Genomic DNA, 20,521 nt, shown 5'->3' with positions numbered 1-20,521 from the left:
TTTGGCTGCCTCTGCTCTGAGACTCAGAGGCGAATCGCCACGGAGACCGCGTGGCCCACCACTTGCTATCTGGCGCCTTCCTGGGGAGAGTTTGCCAAGCCCCAGATCACACTGCCTGCCTGGTAACTTACTCAGGGGTGTGCGGAGGGGAAGAGGGTAGACACGACCCGCAGTGATCACCTACCCTGCGGCCAGCGTGTGGCAGTGGGCTTGGAAGGACCAGAAACCGTGCTGAGTTTTTAGTTCTAGGCCTTTTTAAGAGCCATTTGATAATTGCAACTATCTTTGAGTACCGCTTTTGATAAACCAAACAAATACAAACCCCTTTTTAAACAGCTGAACAGAACTTACCGAGGGCACAGCAGCAATGTCCACGCTGCTCTGGGGGCAGCCCATCGCGGGCCTGTAGCCGCCTGCGGTCCCTGGAGCCCGGGGGCTGAGCTGGGTAGACACCCTCCCAGCCCCAGTCCGTCCCTCCTCCTGGGTCTGTCTCTGCCTGGGACCCCCGCCCGGGTTCAGGGGGGACAGCCCTCTAGGAAATGGGGCCTACTGCGCCGACCCTGGAGGCTAAGCTCACCCACTTCCCTACCAAGTGACCAAGGAGGGCTGGACAGGAAGGAGCCGGCCCCGGCCCCAGCCCCATCCCGCTGCCCCAAAGGCGATGCTGGCCACCAGGTCCACAGCCGGTCTACACACCCGCTGCTTCCCAAACCGCCTCAGCCGGCTCGAGCCAACAGTGCAGACCCCACCGCCCAGCTCACCTGCCACCGAGTGAGGACCCAGGCCCCTCTGAAACTCGCTCTTAGGACTGAGGTGGGCAGCTCCCACCTCCCAGGTCCTGAAAGCACTGGACGGAGAAAGGAAAGCAGTTGGTCGTTTAGTGAAAACACAGCCAGAGAGCAGAGACCTCACACACGTTTCGAATCAAGCTTTTAATGAAAAGATCATAAAATAACAGTATCTCCTCACTGTACATTAAGACTGCACGCTCTGAATGGAGACATCAGTGACCAGCTTTATGATACTGGAGGGCTGCGCACCCCCAGCTCTGACCTGAATTATCCAGACTCTGGAGGGAGGTGAGGGCAGTGTGGTGCCTGACAGCGGCGGTGGCCAGCACAGGAGTGCGATCGCGCGCCCCCTTCCTGAGAAGGGCGCCTAGCGGGACGTGAGTCCGCCTCCAGTTTCCGGACAAGAAACAGCGGAATCCCACCCCCCCCTCTCCGACGAGGTATTTGTGAATGGGACAGCGCCCAAGCTGGGCTCCCCAAGACGGGGAGAGGGAAGCAAGTGGTGGGTGGGGGCAGGGGGCTCCCCTCAGCACCTGGCCCCGTGGGGCCCCGCCGAGCGGCGGGGAGGAGCCCCGGGGACCTTCCCTGCCCCGAGTGAGGTCTGTTATGCAGCATATTTGAGGTCAATAAATTACAGCAATAAATAGCAAGGTGAGGTAGGGGGAGGGGCTCCCGGTAGAAAGTCGCAGTGGGGTGACAAGCCGGGGGTCCCGGGCAGCCTCGACTCCCACGGTGTACCCCCACCCCCCTGACGTGGAATGTCAAACCGGGCTCTGGGCGGGCCTGCTCCACCCCTCCAGGGATCAGGTTCGCGGGCTCGGGGACCACCGCTGCCGGGGGAGCGGGGCCTTGGTCCCTGCACGGGGCACCGCCAAAGGCCCGGCGCCTCCGCTTTCGTCCCCAAGCCGCAGGGAGGGGTGGGCGGCCCTGCCCTCCTGGCTGCCCAAGCCTCGCCCCGGCCCGGGATGGCTGCCGGGAGGGCGGCTGGGGTCCGCCCGCCCCATGATCGATCGCACTCCTGTTAGCGGCCAGTCCAGTGAATACTGACGGGTGGGGCTGGCGGACAGCCGGCGCCCCCGGGTGGCGGCTGCCGGGAACACACCCGGCTGCGTGAGGTTCTGGGTCCAGAGTGTCCGTTTCACAGGCTGAGGTGTATGGCTATGCTGCGCGTCTCTGAGATTCAGATCTGCTTAAAAGGTCCGTCTTCTCTCTACTTTCTTTTTTTTGCAATCCTGGAGGAGCCTCGGCGGCGGGCTCGGTCTCCCGGGGGAGCGTGCGTGGCGTGGCGGAGCCTGGCCTGCCGCTCGCCCCAGTCTGAGAATAAATACATTCATCACTGCACAAACATATTGATACAAAAGCAACACTGTCCCGAGTGTTCGCACCGTCTGTGTCGGTAAGAACCGGCCCAGTGAGCCCTCCCACAGCTGGACCCGCTGCAGTCTCCGCGGAGGCGTGCGAAGGTCCTGGCTTTTTGGCTTGAGAGGGACCCTCACATCAACCCAGCGGGGGTCTCACGGGCAGAGCAGCGGGATGGGATGCACCTCCATACCGGGGCCCCAGCCCAGACTCGGGTCCTGCGGCCACAGCCGAGGCCACCCTGCTGTGCCAGCTGGCCGGGACCGCTTGGCCTGGCCAGGAGGCCTGGGGGCCGGTCGGCACAGGCCCCTGCTCTTTGGTGCCAGCTGGGCTGGGAGGAGGGCTCTGCGAGGACGGCGCCTCCACGCCGCCTGAACCCCCCCTCCACCCTGGCGGCCCCTCTGCCCGTGAGCCCTCCGGGCCGACTCAGGGCCTCGAGCGGAAGGTGGGGACTCACTGGTACTGGCCTTACAGCTGCTGAGGTCTGAAACTGTAATAGTTTATGTAAACAATGAGATAAATATATTAGTATCTTTTTTCTGAGCCCATTGAGGTTCCATATGCATTCAAAATGTGCTTTGGTTTAAAAAATAGCTTTTGTGAATTTGGGTGTGAGCTTTTTTTTTTTTTTGCCTTTTTTTTTTAAATCCTTTCCTACATGACGTCTGCTATTGTTTCCTGTTTCTCCGAAACATTCAGGAATTAAGTGACTAAAGCAGAGAACTGTAAGCCGCCCTGGGCCTCCAATGGCCTAATCTCCTGCTGAGGCTCTGCACACATGTCCACACACATTCACGAGCACGCACTCCACGTGAAACCAAGGTAAAGGAGAACAAATCCAAGTGTCCTGTGAACCCCGCCCCGCCCCACAAACCCTTAACGTTTTAAATAAGAAACTAGTGTTTTGCTTTCTTGTTAAAATACAGAGAAGGCTCGATACAATACTCAGGTGGGTACAATACTATGTCACACGAAGGTCCCTGAGGGCCTCTATGCCCCGTCCCTGAAGCTCTGCCCTGAACCACCTGCTTCACCGGGGCCGCGCCCACGGGCGTGTGCAGCTCCCGCTACAGACTTTTGTCGTGTGGCTTAAGTGCTGATGGAGGGGGGGGTCGGGAGAGCAGAGGGGCTGGGGGGTCCTGTCTGACTTGCCGGAACAGGCGTCCCCAGAGGGGACGGCAGCGGGCTCAGCAGGGCCCCACGCGGCCCGAGCCCCCTCACTCCCCGTGCCCTCCACCCGGGTCCCTGGTTTCAGCTGGAGGGTCTCTGGAGGGGGGAAGGGATGACTCCGGAATTTTTGGTCTGAAATTAAAGTAGAGAGAAAAGAGAAGAAATAAAAGCAGGAAGCAAAATGAAGGAGATAAAGCCGCTGGTCCAGCCCTGGACTGCAGCTGGCTGAGGACAGCGGGCTGACCTCGTGACCTTGGCCCGGCCTTGAGAGCGAGCCTCTAGAGCCCTGGAGGTGTCTGAGATTGACAGAGCCCAGCGCGGGGGTGGGACTCAGGGTGAGCCCATGGTGGCTGCCAGTCTGCCCAGAGGTGCCAAGGTGAAGGGGGCCGGGGGCCAGGCACCAGTCAGGTTGACTGTGCTGCTCTCTGGAGGGCAAGCCCTCGGGGGCTGGGACCCAGGCGGGGAGGGGCTCACTTCCTCCCCTGCTCCCTGGGCACGGAGCGCCCATGCCCACCGGGCCGGGTCAGGGCGGCGGCTGGCCAGACGCCCACCAGACACTGACCGGCCCAGAGGAGAAAGCGAGTGTCGCGGCCACAACTGCCATCACCAACCACATCCTGTTCAAGAGGTAGCGAAGGTCGGAGTCTCTCCACCTTGATGGGAAGGGGGCGACATGATCCACACACACGCTGCACACACACACACACACACACGGAGAAAATGGAAACGTACCGACCCCGCACCGCGGCCAGCCCCCCGCCCCCCGCCCCCGAGACCTTCCAGTTCCCACACTCACATACACGTTACACGGGGTTTTCTCGTGATCAAAACAAGTACCTCTAAACAAAGAAGACTCCTGGGCAACTATGGGGAAGCACTCTCTCCTGAGGCGGCCGGGGGGCTCGAGCCCAGGAGAGCCTTTGGCCGAGAAGGGCTCCTGGGCCCAGAGGGTGGGCCCTGGTCGCAGCCGGGCGGGGGGGGGGTGGGGGCGGTGAACCCCGTACATTCAGTCTGCAGAGCCAGGCTCAGCCCCGAGGGGCCGGGAGAAAAGAAAATCTTGTTGGTTTTGGTTTAAAAAACAAAATTCAAAACGAAGAACAGAACAGATCAGTAGGAATCACAGCCACACCGGCCCGGAGGGCTCTTTAGCTGTGGAGAGGTAGGCGGTGGGGGCCCGCTGTCCCAGCGCCACTGAGCGGTGACCCCTGGCTCGGGGAGGGAGGGCGCGGACCCCCTCCCTCCGGCACCGTCCCCCCCCTCCCCCCGCACGCCCGGGGCCGCGGCGGTGCGGGGCGGGGGCAGGGGCGGGGCGGGGGCGGGCGCGGGGCCGCGGGGTAAAGCTGCGCGGGGCCCGCCGGGGTCTTTGGCTTCTAGGAGGGCGCGGTGTGCATACGCAGGTGGCTGATGAGGTTCCGCTGCTGCGTGAACTTGCCCCCGCAGAGCTGGCACTCGTAGGGCTTCTCGCCCGAGTGCACCCGCATGTGCTCGGTGAGGCGGTACTGGCGCGTGAAGCGCATGCCGCACTCGCCGCAGGCGAAGGGCTTGAGGCCCAGGTGGCTGCGCATGTGGCGCGTCATGGTGCCGCGCTGCGTGAACATCTTCCCGCAGATGCCGCACGGGAAGGGCCGCGCCAGCCAGTGCGTCTTCTCGTGCTGGCGCAGCGTGGCCGCGTCCTTGTAGCTCTTCTCGCAGGCGGAGCACTGGAAGGGCCGCGGCCCGGCCGCCGGGGCCGCGCTGGGCGCCGACAGGTCCTCCGCCTCCTCGTCGGCGCCCGCGCTGCCCGCCTCGTAGGCGCCGCCCTCCTCCTTGATGAGCAGCTCCTCCTCCGCGTGCGTCTCCACGTGCGCGTTGAGCTGCTCCGAGCTGGGGAAGCCCTTGGCGCAGGGGATGCACACGTACAGGTTGTCGCCGTAGGGCACCTGCTCGAAGCCCTCCTGCCGGTACACGTAGGGCGCGCCGGCCGGGCCGCCCTCGCTCCCGCTCTGCGCGCTGTCGTCGCTGCCGTCCTTGCCATTCTCCTCCTCCTCCTTGCAGGCGTGCGGGGCCTCCCCGAAGGGCCTGCCTGCCGCCGCGCTGCCGGCCAGGAGCCCGTTGGGGACCCTGTCGCCCAGCCCTTCGGCCTCCTCCCCCGGGCACGGGCCCTTGGGTGCCACGTCCCTCCGCTCAAACGGGGAGGCGGCCGCAGGCTCCTTCTTGGCCCACTCCTTCTTGCGGGCCGAGTGCCGGAGGCTCTTGCGGGGCGGCGGCCCGCCCGGCCCCTCCAGCAGGCACAGCGGGTTGTCGTCCGCCGCCTCCAGATCCATGGGCTCACTGAGGGCCGCCCCCAGCTCGGTGTAAGAGGCACTGTTGGCGACGGGAGGGGCAGAGGTCGGGAGGGGCGAGCCCTGCTGACTGTCGCTCAGCTGGGCTGGGTCGTCGGGGGTGAGGGAGGGCCCAGGGGTGGCGGGGGGCAGCGGGGGGCTCTTCTTGGACAAGTCCAGGCCCAGCTCCTGCTCACAGCTGCCGCCGCTCCCGTTAGTACTGCAGCCGCCCAGGCCAGCCTCCCCGCTGCCGGGGCAGACGGGCCGACCCAGGCCGTGTGCGCCCTCCTGGCTCAAGCTGCCCAGGAAGAGCTCGTCGTCGGAGCCTTTGGCCTGGGAGAGCTCCTGGGGGACGTGGGCCCCTTTGCGCCCGTCCACGAGGCCTGGGTAGCGGGTCTGGATGACCGAGGCCGTGGACAGCCGCTGGCTGCGGGGGGGCCGCCCCAGGCCGGCGCCGCCCCGCCCCGAGCCGAAGGGCTTGCCGGCTCTCTTGAGCTTGCGCCGGCAGAGGGCCGCCAGCTCGGGCAGCTGGAGGTAGCTGGCGGCGGTGAGCAGCGTGCTGAAGTTGGGCTCGGCCGGCGGCTCACCGGGCAGCAGGCGGCCGGTGTAGATGAAGTCCAGGATCTGCTGGAACACCGCGGAGCTGACCATGTCCGTGTCCAGGCTGATGAGGTTGTCGTGCAGCACCAGGGACTTGAAGTAGACGCTGCTGGCGGCCAGCACGTTCTTGTGGGCGCGGAAGACGGCGTTCTCCACCATGACGATGACGTCACACAGGAAGCCCTGCGTGCGCTGCTGGTTCAGCTGCAGCAGGAGCTGCTTCGAGTGGCTGGGCAGCTCCATGTCGGGCCCCAGGTCCCCGCGCCCCGCCCACACGCACCACCTGCGGGCAGGAGCAGACACACGCCCATCAGCGGGGGGCCTCCTGGGGCCTCCCCCAGGCTGCCCGCCTGCCACCAGCCCATCTGTACACTTGAAGACGCAGGGACAACGAGGGGCACAAGTGCGGGGCAGAAAAACCAGGGCTCCATCCCCTAGAGGAAGGTGACCCCATGCCCAGACGGACCTGTGGGGAAGCGGCGGAGGCCACAAGGGCACAGAACCCCTGGCGGACACATCGCCCACGTGGGCGCACAGCAGCCCGGCTTTCCGGTCCAGCCGGAAATTGGATCTGCACGCGGAGTCGCCCAGTACGCACTGAAGCCACCTTCTCCTCGAATACCACGCGGGCAGGCAGGACCCACAGCCTCCAGCAACCTCACGTGACGCTGCAGCCCGGCCATTCCCCCACCCCCGTCATCCCCCAGGCCTGTGCCTCTGGGTGCCGAGCAAGAGAGGTGACCTGGCCAAGCCTGGTACCGCAGGCCCCAGGGCCTTCCTGGGCAGGGCAGGTTGTCTGAGCCTGGGAAACCCCGCTGAGGCTGTGCGCGGGGGCGGCTGCGCCAGGCCATGGCCCCGCCCCTCCGGCTGCTCAGGCGCGCGTGCCTACCCACAGGGGCCTTCATGTCCCTGGGCTCAGGGCCTGACCCGGGAGAGGAGCGCACTGCCCAGGGCCTCCCCCAGCAGGGATCCAGGGTCCCCGCCCTCCCCCTCGGGAGGGGTCGCGCCCGCCCACCTGCCCCTTGTCTTCAAAGACAGAGAAGCCTCCACACCCCATCCACCCGGGAAGGCTCTGCGCCCGGTGCCCACGTGGGCCAGCACTCAGACCCGAGGGAGCCAGCCCCTCTCCCCGCCCTGGCCAGCCAAGAGGGACAAAGAGCCCAAGGCGCGGAACACCTGGCTGGGAGTGCAGAGGGCCATGAGCCCACAGCCCCTCCTCCCCCACGCTGCCAGCGCTGCCCACACACAAAGGCCGGGGCCAGCACGCAGGCCAGGCGCTCAGCTGCCCGGAGTCCCCAGGAGGAGGAGCAGCCCCCGCCCCCTGCCGCACCCCCAGCCCCCCCCTCCCCCAGCCTACCGGAGTGCCAGGGGCCCAGAAACCATGTGAGCAGCAGCCAGGGGGGGTGGCCTCCTCGAGTGCGCGGCCTCCCTGGGGGTGCATCAATGCCTGGTCACCTGCAGAGAAGGTGGACAGTTAGCAGGCAGGCCTCGCACGGGGGGCGGAGGGCTCGAGGCTGGAGCCAGGCTCCCGGCTGCGGCGGGGTCGGCGCCCGGACAGCTGGGCAGGAGGCAGCAGCAGGGTGCCTGCGGCCCGGCTGGTGGCAGGAAGGAGGCAGGTGTGGGGTGCTTGGCCGCACCCCCACAGGAAGCAGGGTGCTCCGGGGGCCGCCTCGGTCGGGGCAGTGGGGGGACAGGCGCGCAGCTCCGGGCGGGCGGGGTGGCAGGAGGCCTGGGCAAGGCCCTTCTAGGCTGGCCACATTTACATAACAAAAGGGCAGAAATGGAGGCGCTGGTGCAGCGGGCTATTTATAAGATCCAGTCTCAACCGCTTCTGGCTCCCCAGCCCCCTGCCCTGCCCTGCCCTTCCCTCTGGGTCTGCGCTCGCCCCCTCCCTGCCAGAGCCCAGCCCCCTCCTGCCCAGCCTGGCCTGACCACATGGCCCTCGCAGGCTCGCCCTTTCAATACCAGCCCGCCAAGGCTGCTGGCAGCTGCCACCAGATGCGGGCGGGCTTCCCGGCCCCCGAGAGCTTCAGGTCCTGGGAGAGGGGTCCCGAGGTCCTGGCTGCTTGCCCCCCACCGCGGCAGGCCTGGGCACCCTGGGCATGCAGCCAGGCAGGGGGCGGCAGCCTGAGCCAGGAGCCCCTCCTGGCGCACCCCTCCCCCGCCCAGGGCCAGGGCGGCCGGGCCGGTCCTCAGGAATGTGCCCAGACCCGGGGTGCGGGGTGGCCGGGAGGCCTTGCTCCAGCCTGCCAGCTGCCTCCTGCCCCTAGCATGGCTCCCCGCTGGCAGGGGTGGCCGGGGAGGGGGCCGGCCCGGCTCACCGGCAGCGCAAGGCCCGCTGGTGTGGGGCCGCTGCCCAGCCTGGCAGGAGCCGCCACAGGCTGGAACGCCCCGGCAGCCGGTCACCCCGCCCCGCGCACCCACTCCACCGTGCCCAGAGCCTGGACAGACGGACAGGTCAGAGAGGTGGGCTGGGAGTTGTCCCTGCTAGGCTGACCCCGACACCCCTCAAGGAAGGGGTCTCTTGTGAACAGAGGCCCTGGGCGACTTTCCCAGCCCTCTGCTCCCACGATCGATGACCAACGGGTCCTGGCCGAGGTCCCGGGCGCCCTTCCTCCCCCCAGCTCAGGCCTCACGGAGGGCCTCTCCTGACGCCTGGGAGGGCAGGAGGCAGTGAGAGAAGCCCTCAGGTGCTTCAGCCGGATTCCACAGCAGCCGGTCCAGCTCGGCCTGGACCGCTATGGAGCCCGGAACCAGGGAGGCTGAGCCCTCGGGCTGCCCCATCCTTCAGCCTCTGGGTGGAAACACCGGGGAACAGGGTGTGGTACCAGGCGCCCCTCCCTCCAAGCAGAGAAGGGGGCATCCCAGCCCACCTCCACCCCACCAGGGGACCGTGAGCCCCTCAAGATGCCCACTACCTGGCCGCCACGCCCGAGGGCCTTAAGCACTGCGGGCTCGTCACAGGCCACAGACACACGGCGGCCACCAGCGTGGGGGCCCAGCTGACCCGGCGTGAGCGCCCTGAGCTCCGGGTGTGGTCCCGGCAGGTGTGAGCCAAGCCCTCCAGGGCTGCAGGAGGGGCACCTGGAGGCAGCGCCAGCCCCCGACACCCCATGCCAGGCTGATGAGCATCCTGCTCGCAGGGCGCGCCCTCCACCTCCAGTGCCGAGGAGACTGGGGCTCTGGGGCTTAAGCAACCTGCCCAAGGTCACAGGAGCGAGCTGAGGGCAGAGCCCTGCTCCAGACTTCGCCACCCAGGACGACCCCAGTGTCTCCTCCCCGTCCGACGCCCGGTCCGGCGGCCCGCTGACCACCTCACCCCGGGGCCCGGGCCATGCCCGCTGCTCCCTGGGGAACAGCCCTGGCCTCCGCAGCCCCTCTGGCTGCCCTGCAGGTGGGGCTGCTGGCGAGTGGGCCCCACAGCCCTGGTGAGCCCAGGCCTGGATGCCCGCCAGCCGCTCCTGGCTGGCCTCCCAGACTGTCCTCCTGGAAAGCAGCGGGCCCTGTGAATGCCAGGAGCCCTGCCCTCCTCCTGACGGGATGCCCGGGAAACAGACGCTGGGGCTCGGTGAGACTGCTGGAGAGGCGTTGGGAGGGACCCGGGGCGGGCCTCCAAGCCTGAGCAGTGTGGGAGGAGGCACCCACCCCACCCACCGCCCAGAGCCTGCTCCCGATGCCCACAGCCCCTCTGTCCCACACGCGCAGCCCACCCAGGGGGCTCACGGCGCCACGCGACGCCTGCTGTCTGGGGGAACCCTGCGCGCGTGCCCCCCACCCTCCTCCAGCCACCCATCGCTCCCACCTGCACGACATGGGGCCTGCAGCCGGCTCCCCCCGCTGGCCCTGGCACAGCTGGCTGGTGGGCACCAGGCGGGCATGAGGCGGGGTCCTGCAGGGAGGCCCTGGCCAGGAGTGCTGAGATGGGGCGAGATCACTGTTACAAAAACATCCAGACAAGGTGCCCGCCCAGCCCCCCGCTGGCCGGAGGGGCCTGAGCGCTTGGGAAGGGGACAGCGGGCAGCAAAGAGCAGGAGCCTGGAGGCAGGGAGCCCGTGGGAGGCGTCCCCACATGGCTGGGATCCAGGGCCCCGAGGAGCCTCTGCCTGGTGGCTCCCACGTCCGCTTCCTACTCGCCCTGCGGGGTGTCAGGCCCGGACCGGGGAACACATTCAGGGGACGCAGACAGTCCGGCCCTACTCTGACCCCAGACCCAGAAGCTGGGAGACCAGCTTCCTACTCCCCAGAAGGCAGGAAACACCCAACGACAGGGGTCAAGAGGAACGAGGTGGCCCCCAAAGGGAAGACACCTTTCCCACGTAAACATGCCCAGAGTGACTAGGAAATGGGGCTCGGCTCCCAGGGCTGTCCTGGAGGTGGGACGGGGCCGGGCTGCCTGCTGGGAGGGACTGGCACCATTGCCCACCCGCCTGGGGCACCTTCCAGGAGTCAGCGAGGCAGCTGCCCAGCCCAGGGCCTCTCTAGGTCGCAGACTCCAAGACCCCAACCATGAAACAACTCAAGAAGCTAGAAAGGACCTCTCACTCTAACCCACGACTCTCAAAGATCTAGAAGACAAAACAGACCCTATCGCTTTCAATCACCACTTCTGTGTATGAGACGAGAGGACGCTTCCCCACTGAACAATAGGAAGGACCCCCTCAGGGTGGAGGTCCTTCCCAGGAAAGAGCAGCCAACCCCTGCACCCGCATGGCGGCAGAGACACCCAGGCCCCACCCCCTGCCTAGGACAGTCACAGAAACAAAACCCAAACTGGACGGCAGACGGCAGGACAGGGTTCACCCGGCCAACTGAGGACGGAAAGCGGGCTTCCGGGCAGGAAAGAGGACGCTCAGGCTCTAGAAAGACCGAGATGGGAGGCGTGCAAGCCCCAGGAGCCAGGCAGGGGCAGAGCCCCCCGGCGGCGCGCGGAACGAACCTGGCTCAGGAAGAGCTGACCACGGGCACGCCCTGCAGCCGCCAGCCAACGGGGGAGCAGGGCAGCCAGACCCTAAAGGGGTGCAGGGGGCCCTGGGCAAGGCCAGAAGCAGGGGAGGCCGGGGGGGGGGGGCAGGGAGCAGGCAGGACTCGACACACGAGGAGCTTCTGTTCTGGACGCGGGACGTGTGCCCACCTGGGAAGAGCCTGGGGCGCAGTCACTCACAGCTAGCACGCTTCTTAGGTAGGGTCAGTGCAGGGCCAGTTCCAGGGCTGACGAGCAAGCCCACCCAATCCCAGACTAATCACAACAACCCGAGGGGAGAAACAGCCCCGACGTGAAGGAAGGAACCCCCGAGCCCAGCCAGGAACCTGCGGGACACAGAGCGACCACCTTCAAACCTCTCAGAGGGAACTCTGCCCTCCAACGCAGGCAGTGTCGGGAGCGAAGACCCCTCGTGCCCCGTGGCCAATAAAAAGCCAAAGCGATACTGGAACAATGCCAACGAAGGCTTTAAAAATTGTCCACGTCAAAAAAAAAATCTTTACAGAACAAAACCACCAGAAACCTCTCATCAGGGCAGACAGGTTGGCCAGCCGAAGGCAGCAACAACCGCCGACACTCTGACCGTCTGGGGTCCAGGTGACACCTGTGGGGGTCGGGAAGGGGCTCTGCAAACCCCAGCAGGCACTCCCAGGAGGCGCAGGACGAGGCCCAGGACTGGGGTCAGAGGAGGCCACGGGCAGAAGGGTCTGCCCAGCCTGGAGGGCCTCCCGCCAAAGAGCAGGGGCACGCCAAAGGTAACCACCAGGTGGCTCTGGTCCACGACCGTAAACACAGGAGCAGACGCCTCAGGCACCCACCAGTGTTTAAAAAGCTGTTTTCAAGGATAAAACTAGGAAACTGCTAAGGAAGATTCTGCAGCCTGTGTCCTGGGCCTGAAGTGCCTGCGGGGACACTCAGAGGAGGGCCTGCCTGCCCAGCAGGCCCTGTGGCCAGCCAGACAGGAGAGGCCAAGCTCGGGGAGGGAGGGAGAGGGGAGGGTCCCCGGGACTCGGCAGGAACACGCTCAGAGCTGCTTCAGATGGGACTGGAAAGCCATCTGACGTTAACAGGCTGCGTCCAGCGACAAAAGACGTGGACAGTCCTCTGCCCCGGGAAGCAGAGCGGCCCAAGGGGGTGACCGCGGACCTGCGGTGGCCCGCGGGGCGGGGTGCAGTGACTCCCGGCAGGCGGCTGAGTCTCAGGCACAACCAGCACCCCACTCTACAGACAGGGCAAGCCCGCTGTCCGAAGACCCGGACAGACGCGGGGACGTGGCGTGCGCCCACAACTCAGCGGTGGGGGCCCCAGGAGGGGCCGCGAGCCACCTCTCACAAGGGCGACGTGCGTGTGTTTCGCACCACCGCCTCAGGTCCACGAGAGCCGGCGTGCTGGCCGCGGGGAGACAGAGCTTCCGGATCCAGGGAAGGGCCATCCTCAGGGCCCCCCAGCCACGCGGCCGGGGACACGGGAGGCCCACGCAAACTGGGGCTTCTGGGCCAGGCCCACAGGACGCACCCAGGAGCACCTCCCCCAGGAGCGAGGTGGGAGCCACAAGTCCGACACAGGTGCCCCCACGACCTGGAGCCGCCAGGCCCAAGTCATCTCCTCAAACCCAGGTCCGTCCAGTCACGCCCCGGCTTAGGGCTCTCAATGGACTCCCAGGCCTGGATAAAGTCCGTGTCAGGGCTGGTCCGTGGAGAGCTTCTAGAGGGCCGGGCCGCCCCTCTGCAGCCCCTAGGCACGCCCGAGGGCCTCCACCTCTGAGAAGCACCCATCTCCCCCACCCGCTGCTGGCACCCAAGGGGTTCCCAAGCTCAGGGACCCTGTGTGGCCCCCAGCTGGCAAGTGGGCCAGAAGGGAGGACAGGCCGGCTGAGGGAGCAGATGGGCTGAGGGGAGGAGGCCCCTCAGACAACAGCCAGCCTTCCTTGACCCAACACTTAAGACTCGACAAGCCCCTGACGCTGCACCTGTGACTAACTCGCACCCGGAGGCCCGGCGGCCCAGCAGCCCACCCTGCGCTCACACCCAGCCCAAGTTTGCAACACCAAGCACTGGTCATCCGGAAAACAGTCACTCATGGAGCTGATGAGACCTTCCCGATGCGCTCGAACGTGGCTGAAGGACACGGGCTCTTGCTGTCGTCGCGGCCGCGTCACAGGACAAAGGGAGGCCTTTCTCGAGCCCCTCCCGGCCTCCCCGGCCACAGCACCGTCAGCTGTCTCCCTCCGGTTGGAGGCTCCCATTCACCCGAGAAAAGGTCCCCAGGCTGAACCACCACCTTGCCCGTCAGCCCCTCCTTCATGAGCAGTGGCGGACACGGCCTGCCCTGCTCGCCCCAGAGACGCAACGCTGTGTCCCCTGGAGTGGAGGCTCACCGCTGGGCCTCCTGCACGGCCCCTGGAGCGGCAGCCTGGCCCAGGCACCCAGGGCAGCGCCACGGCCAGCACCGAGGCGCGTGTCAGCTTGCGGACGGGGGCCGGTGGGGAACGGCTGAGCATTCTGAGTGTCCTGGGGACCCAAGTGTCCGCAGGCCACGCTGACAACAGCTGGGGGCCACCACCTCAAACACTCCTATCCCCTCTCCGGGCACCACAGGGCACGTGGGGACACAGGCTTGCAGCAGGGCCTGCTCCCCCAGCTCATGGACGGTCACCAAAGGCTGGAAACCCAGGTGAGGGCCGCTGAGGGAAGCAGTTTTCAAAGACAAGAAATGAAACGGCACTTCAGGTAGCCTGCGAGAACAGCCGCAGCAGCAGCGCTCGCCCCCTCCAAGGTGGGCAGCCCCGCCGGCCGGGCACAGAGGGGCCGGGCAGGCTCCCGGGGCAGGGGTGCTGCCTGCCCAAGGCGCCAGGCCAGCCGCCCGGCCCTCGTCAGCGTCAACACGCATGGAATGCGGACTGCGGAGAGCGCCCCTACCCTGCCCACAGCCTCAGGGCGCAGGCTCACCCACCGCAGCTCGAGGGCACCCACGCCAGGCCCCCACCGGCAGCCTCACGGCGGCCAGGATTGCCCCGACCCCCCAGGCCCTCTGCCCAGAGACGAACCCGTGCACCCACGCTGCCAACGCCTCCAGGAGGACCCACCAGCTCTGACCCGCCCTCCTGGAGGAGCGGAGGGGAAGGGCTGTCTCAGGAGGGGTCCTCCCGGCCCTGCGGCCCAGGGAAGCGATGCCAGTCCACACCTGGTCGCAGGCAGTCACGGCCCCCACCCAGCGGAACCCTGGCGGCCCTCCAGTGAAGCGGCTCACCGCCCATCGCCCTTGAGTGGGAGCCTGTCCCCCGGGCTCACTCTACCCCAGAGCCCCACGAGCGGACTCCAGGCCGCGTGTGGAGCCTGCATGGGCCGCTTGCCCAGGGGTGCTCACACAGGCGTGCCCACGTAGGCTAGGCCAGGAGTCCCAGAGGGAGGCCCCGCCCTCGTCCCGCCACCCTCAGTGCCCTGTCTGGAGCCGCAGGCACCTTCTTCCTCCCGGTGTCCAAGCAGAGCTGCTGGGAAGAAACCGCCAGCCCCTCTCCACCAAAAGGAAGGGCCTCGGGTCCTGGGAGGGCGGGTGAGGAAGCCACACAGCCCAGAACCGCTCCTGCTCACGGCAGAGCCCACGGGCCCCTCTGCCAGACGCGTGGGCCACGAAGAGCAGACAACTTGGCCCCCGGCTGCACTTCCTACTCCGGAGGACACCAAGCGGGCCCGTGCCGCGCTCGCCACGCCCAGCAGCCGGGCCACTCACCGCCCGTCGGCGGCCGCCCAGAGCAGGTGGGGGCTGAGCGCCGGCCGCCCTGGGACACAACGGGCCCCGGACAGAGGGGCCACCCGGCCAGGACTCACCTGAGGTCCTGCCCCCAGTGCCCCTCCCAGCCCTCGCCCCATCTCCAGGCCTGGTCAGGGGCTCCCTCACACACCTTCCCAGGTAACAACCTCAGGGACCCTCTCTCCCAGACACCTTGAGATCAAGGTGAGAAAGAAGGGGCAGGACCCAGTTCCGGGAGCCCCAGCGGCAGCCCCCAGCGACTTGTTTGGGAAGCAGGAAGAGCTCCCAGGTCCCCACGCCTGGGGAGAGAGGCCAACCAGGGCCTAAGAAGGCGACCTGGAGGCCAGAGTAGGCCGCCTGAAACCCAAGCAGGCCCGAGAGCGGTACGAGGTTCCCGGGGCTGCCCAGAAGGTGCTCCCCGGCACACACCCGCCTGGCATCCCTCCCATACCCACCTGGGGAAGAGGGGCCATGAAGAGCGTGAGCCCCTCGCACCCGATGCTTCTCCAGGACCCTGGAGCCCACGGGAGGATCGGCCAGCTGGGCCTGCTCTGTAAGCACAACCCCACAGGCAGTCTGAGGCCACCCCTGCTCGTCCAAGGGGACTCACGGCTCCCTTGACCTTGCTATCTACAAAGATCCACCTCCTGAGAAAGCACTTGTGGTATCCACTTCACAGGCTTCAGGGAAAGTGGATAGGTGGGCTCCAGGTGACCCCTGCGGAGCAGAGCACCAGGGCCCCCACCGGGCAGCAGGGACTCGGAGCCGGGTGCAACCCCTGCCCGTAACAGGGAAAGTTCCGCAGGAGCCGGGGGTGCCGCCCCAACATCCTGGCCGTCACCTCTGTGCCCTCTTCTCACCCCTTCTGCAGCTACTCACCAGAGCTCACTGCTGGCTTCCGAGCAGCACACGCAGGAGAACCGCAAGGCCAGTGGGCAAGCCTGCCCTTCGAAGGCCTGTGAGCAGGCTGAGAAGGCCAAAGGGCAGCGACCCCAGCCTGGGCGAGGGAGACCTCCAGCCACCTGTGCGGACGTGGAGGGCGTTCCCAGGGCACTGGGGCAGCCCCTCCTCACTCTCGCGGAGAACCCACCCCCGAGGTGCTACTGGGGAAGAAGCCCGAGGCCACGGGAGGCCAGTGCGCACAGCGACCACTCCAGGGCCGGCCGCTCCGGGGCCGCAAGAGGCCCGCTCCCCACCTGGAGGCCACCTCCCCACCAACCCCGGCCCCGCCTTCCCTTGGGAGCCTTGGAATTCCCAGGAGCGGGAGCGCCCCAGGCGCCCCCAGAGGCCGGCCACCTGCCCTTCCGGGCTCCTCCCTCCGCGCCCACACCCACGTGCTCGGGGAGGCGGCCCCTCACAGGAAGCAAGCACGCACGGAGCACCCTGGCGGCGCGCGGGCGGAAGGGCCCGCTCGAGCCCCCAGGCCACGCCCCCACCCCACCCGCCGGGCGGGCGTCTCCGGGGGTCTCTGTCCGCTCGCGGCCTGGCCACACCCTCCCGGGCCGCGCGCCCGGGCCCTCCCCTCCTGGACGGCGCTGGGGCCTGGAAGCGGCTCCCTCCGGGTTTGACCCACCCCCCTGACCGAGCGCGCCGGGGGCCCACTCGCAACCCCACCCACCCCCACCTGCTTTTCTGGCTCGGCCGCTCCCAGGAGCCCTCCCCCAGCCCAGGTCCCTAACCCTCAGGCGAGGCCCCTCCCAGCAGGAAGCGCGGCCCCGCGGCCGGGCCGAGTCAAACTGGTCCCGCTGGCTGGCAGCCCCTAGCCCAGAGGGAGCCAAGCTGGGATCCCGGAGCCCCCGAGCCCCAGGCTGTGACGGAACCCCGGGTCTGCGAGGGCGCTGCAGCCGCAGCACAGCCCGGGAAAGCAGCAGAACCTGCACCTCCCGGCCGAAGGCGCACCGCTCAGAGGCAAGGCTGAGCGCTAGAGGGCAGAGACCCAGGCCAGCCCCGGGCACACGGGCTGGGCACCACCTCTGTTCTCAGAACACTTCGCTGAGCCGATAAAGGGCCCCTGCACGGCCTCGCGGGTGCCCGACGGCAGCGGGGCCGGCTTCCCGGAAGCGGGCACCTACAGGGCCCCGCTCCGGTCTCCCTCCTCCTGACGAACCCCGGCCCCGCCTTCCCAGACCGCAGGGCTCCCCGTGAACACCCCGCTGCAGCCGGCCCAGCGGCCCTCAGCACCTCCTCAGGTGCCCAGGGCACTCCCCCCTGTCACCCCGGGGGGCACTCTCAGAGAGAGTGTGCCCAGCGCCTTCCCCAGGCTGAGCTCTGGGGGCTGCAGTGCCGGGCGTGAAGTTCAGCTCTGTTCCCACTTTAGAAACACGTTAGAGCCACCGAGGCCCAGAGAAGCCATCTCGGTCCAAGGCCGCTGGAGAGTAAACAGCGCCGAGGCCAGGGCCCCTCACTGCCCCCAGAGGCCCTCCTCAGTCAGGCGCCCAGGCCGGGGCCGGAGGAAGCGGACCTGAGGGCTCTCTGCAGACGCAGCTGAGAACGAGAGCCCTCCCCACCCCAGTGATCAGTCCCTGGTTTGTGGGGGGGGAGGAGGGAATGGCCCTCAGCCCCGGTGGGCAAGGCAGGCCAGCCGTGGGTGGGGCCGACTGCTGGAGGCCAACAGGCCGAGCAAAAAAGCAGGGCGGCGGGTCCCCTGGGTAAACTGGACTTTATTCCTTCCTCGCTCCTCGACGCTCCAGAACTGCCCTGCCAGCCCTTGCTCGGGGGCGAGCTGCGGCTCACAGACACTGCCCCCACCCCGCCGCCACCTCCGGGCAGACAATGAGGACTCCGGGAAGGCAGCAGGCCTGTCAGCTCAATAATGCAAAACCCTGTTGCTGAGTCCACGACAGCTGACTTCAAGTGGATCGGAGGCTGTGCTTATTAACAAAATGAGAAACCTGATCCATGGAAAGAAAACACTATGCAAGGATTAATCCAGGGCTGCAGCTTGTGGAGAAGGCCGGGCTGCTGGCCAAGACGGGCAGGGAGTGCGGTACGCGGCCTACCTGTCCCCGGCAGGTACCTGGCTGCAGGACAAGGCACATCGCCTCCGCCCCCTCCTTCCAGCAACTGCAGCAATCATTTCAGCTCGGCTTTAATTAAAGGCCTGGCTCCCTCAGGCTGCTTCTTCCTCTCCCCAGAGCCAGCAACCGGAGGGAGATTTTTCTTTTCAGGAATTGCTTGTAAAAGCCGAATGACTAATCTGCAAGTCCCAACAACTGGCAGGAAAACACTGCAAAGAGAAACCCTGGGCGCAGCCCCAGCACTCAAGCCGAATGGCCGGAGGAGGTGGGCAACGGGCCCTCAGCAACACCCCACAACTGGCCCGCAGGCGGCTGGGAAGACCAACCTGGGAGCGGTGCCGCCAGGGCAGGTGGGAAGCTCCCTGCCAGCCTTCCCAGGCTGCTGCCTGCCCACAGGACCTCACAGCACTGGCTCCGCTGGCAGGCAGGGCCACTCACTGCAGACTTGAAGTATCAGCCTCTCACCCCCGCCCCCCCCATGGTGCTAAGAGCCGCTAAACCAGCGATCTCACCACACGGCTTTGTCTCTGGAGGCCAGCCGGTGGCCAGCCCATCTGCCTTTTTTTTTTTTTTTTTCAGACCACTGCAGCGACCCTGCTCTCTGCTGAGCGGAAGCCCACTCCCAGAGCCAGGGCCACAGAGCAGCCACATGGCCTGTGCTCTTGAAAATGTCTGCTGAAAGGCCCAGGGAGCCCAAACGCTGGCAGATGGGAGCGCAGAAGAGTAAAGCCAGGAGCCAGGAAGCAATAAACGCTAGCTCCAGAAAGGGCCTGGTATGGGTGACCCGGCTCCATCCCTGCGCCCGGGGGTGGGGGCCTGGAGAACACCCCCAGCAGCTCTGGAAGGCCCCTCCGATACCTGCCACCTCCCCCTCCCCCCAGCACAGCCATCCGTCCATCAGTCAACAATCTTCACCCACAGGATTCCTACGGGCACGGCTCGGCCCCTCCCCCCCGCCACAGATGTCAGAGAGGGGTGGCCTCCCCGGGTGACAACTCCTCCTGGCGGGGTGGGAGGGGGGGACCGGGACCCTCGCTTATCCAGATGTGCTTGGCAACTGCTACCGGCAAAACACGCCGGAGGTGGAGGGGACCCGAGAAACGCGGGATAAATAACTTCGAAACCGTCCCGGCCCGGGCGGATCCGCTGCGGGCTCACTTCCCCGGGGCCGACTCTCCGCCGTGCTGGGTGGGGCCGCCGTGGAGCATTTTATCTGGGCCGCGTCCCCTCCTCGCCGTCCGTCACTAACCCCCCCCCCCCCACCGCCCAGGCACAGCCACCGCCGCCTCGGCCCCCAACCACCGCAGCCCAGCTCCGCCGGCGAGAATACGAACCACGCCGGCGGATAAACAGAGAGTGACACGCCGGGCCCGGCGGCGCCCTGCCCCTGCGGCCGCCCCCTCCCCCAGCCCCTCGCCCTTCCTGCCGAGCGGCCGCCCGCACCGGCGGTCTGGGGGCAGGGCCGCGCGCCCACCCGCCGCGGGCCCCGGCCCGGCCCCGGCCCTGCCCGCGCGCAGCCGTGCCCTGCGGGCGGCGGGCCGGGCACAGCGAGAAGCCGCGCGAGGGGCGGCGGCGGGCGCATAAAGCGGGGCCCGCCTGTCAGGCAGCGCGGCTCCGCGGGCCGCTCGCAGCGCAGCGCGGAGCCGCAGGCACAAAGAGCCGGCGCCCGCCGCCCGCCGGCCCCGCGCGCGGGGGGCTTTGTGCCGGGCCCCGCGCGCGCCGCGCTCCCGCACACGCACGGCCCGCGGCGGGCGGCGGGCGGCCGGGGCCCGCCCCTCGCGCGCACACACCCCGCGCGCCGCGGCCCCTCCGCGCGCCCGCCCACGCCCCTCTCCCGGGGGCGCGCCCCGCGCCCCGCGCCTCACCTCGTGTGCGTCGGCGGCGGCGCTGCCCGCCGGCCGGCCGGCCCGCCCGCGGCCTCTTCTTCGGCGCCGCCCGCGCCCGCCCGCGCCGCCCGTCCGCCCGCCCGCCCGCCCCGCCGCCGGCTCGGCTCGGCTCGGCTCCCCGCCCCGCGCGCCGAGCGCCTCTCACAGCCGCCCGCCCGGCGCCATCTTGGAAGCTTGTGACGTCGCGCCGCCCGCTCACCCCTGACCCACATCTGAATGGGCGAGCGGCGCGGCGGGGGCGGGGCCTGCGGCCGGGGCGGGGCCGGGGGCGGGGCCGGGGCGGCCGCCAGGCGGCGGGGGGAGGGGCGCGCGGGTGGAGCCGGGGGACCTGGTCGCCCCCCCGCCCACGGGTGCAGGGGCGGCGCCGCGACCTCAGCCCCGGAACGCGCGGACCGCACCCCCTAGAAGGGGGCTCGGCCCCCCACACTCGGAGCCGACCCCCCCCCCTCCCCAGCCTTGAGCCTGACCCTGACCCCTGGCACCCCAGGTCCGTGCCCCCGCGGCGGGCGGCCAGCGTGGTCCGCAGACGGCCTTGATCTGCAGAAGGAAGCCCCCCCCCCGCCCCCGCGGCCCGCCGGCCCTGGCTGCCCCGAGGGCGCGGGGGTCCCCCTCGCCGAGCCCAGCCGGCCCCTTCCGGTGGCTGCAGCCCCTCGCGGGCCCCTGGGGT

General features: G+C 68.1%; 1 protein-coding gene across 3 annotated transcripts; it reads right to left on the bottom strand.

Moving 5' to 3' along the window:
• Positions 1–917: 917 nt before the first annotated feature.
• HIC2 (HIC ZBTB transcriptional repressor 2) lies at positions 918–19,940 on the bottom strand. Of its 3 annotated transcripts, none has more exons than XM_069556598.1 (3): positions 19,834–19,940; positions 7,578–7,675; positions 918–6,503 (listed from the first exon to the last, which is right to left on the bottom strand). In XM_069556598.1, the coding sequence occupies exons 2-3, from the start codon at positions 7,601–7,603 to the stop codon at positions 4,691–4,693; spliced, it is 1,839 nt and encodes a 612-aa protein (XP_069412699.1). In that variant the 5' UTR covers positions 7,604–7,675; positions 19,834–19,940; the 3' UTR covers positions 918–4,690. The 3 variants fall into 3 exon arrangements, with proteins under 3 accessions (XP_069412699.1, XP_069412700.1, XP_069412701.1); XM_069556599.1 differs by lacking the exon at positions 19,834–19,940 and adding an exon at positions 15,831–16,265; XM_069556600.1 differs by lacking the exon at positions 19,834–19,940 and adding an exon at positions 10,023–14,193.
• Positions 19,941–20,521: the final 581 nt, after the last annotated feature.

This window comes from Ovis canadensis, chromosome 17 (genome assembly GCF_042477335.2).
Source record: "Ovis canadensis isolate MfBH-ARS-UI-01 breed Bighorn chromosome 17, ARS-UI_OviCan_v2, whole genome shotgun sequence".
Taxonomy (NCBI): Eukaryota; Metazoa; Chordata; class Mammalia; order Artiodactyla; family Bovidae; genus Ovis; species Ovis canadensis.
This window is presented reverse-complemented; position numbering and strand designations above follow the sequence as displayed.

Excerpts from the sequence above, each read along its gene's own strand:
- HIC2 (XM_069556598.1), bottom strand. The coding sequence starts at position 7,603 with ATGGTTTCTGGGCCCCTGGCACTCCG. Across the intron at positions 6,504-7,577 it reads TCTGGGCCCCTGGCACTCCG|GTGGTGCGTGTGGGCGGGGC; the intron begins GTAGGCTGGGGG and ends TCCTGCCCGCAG.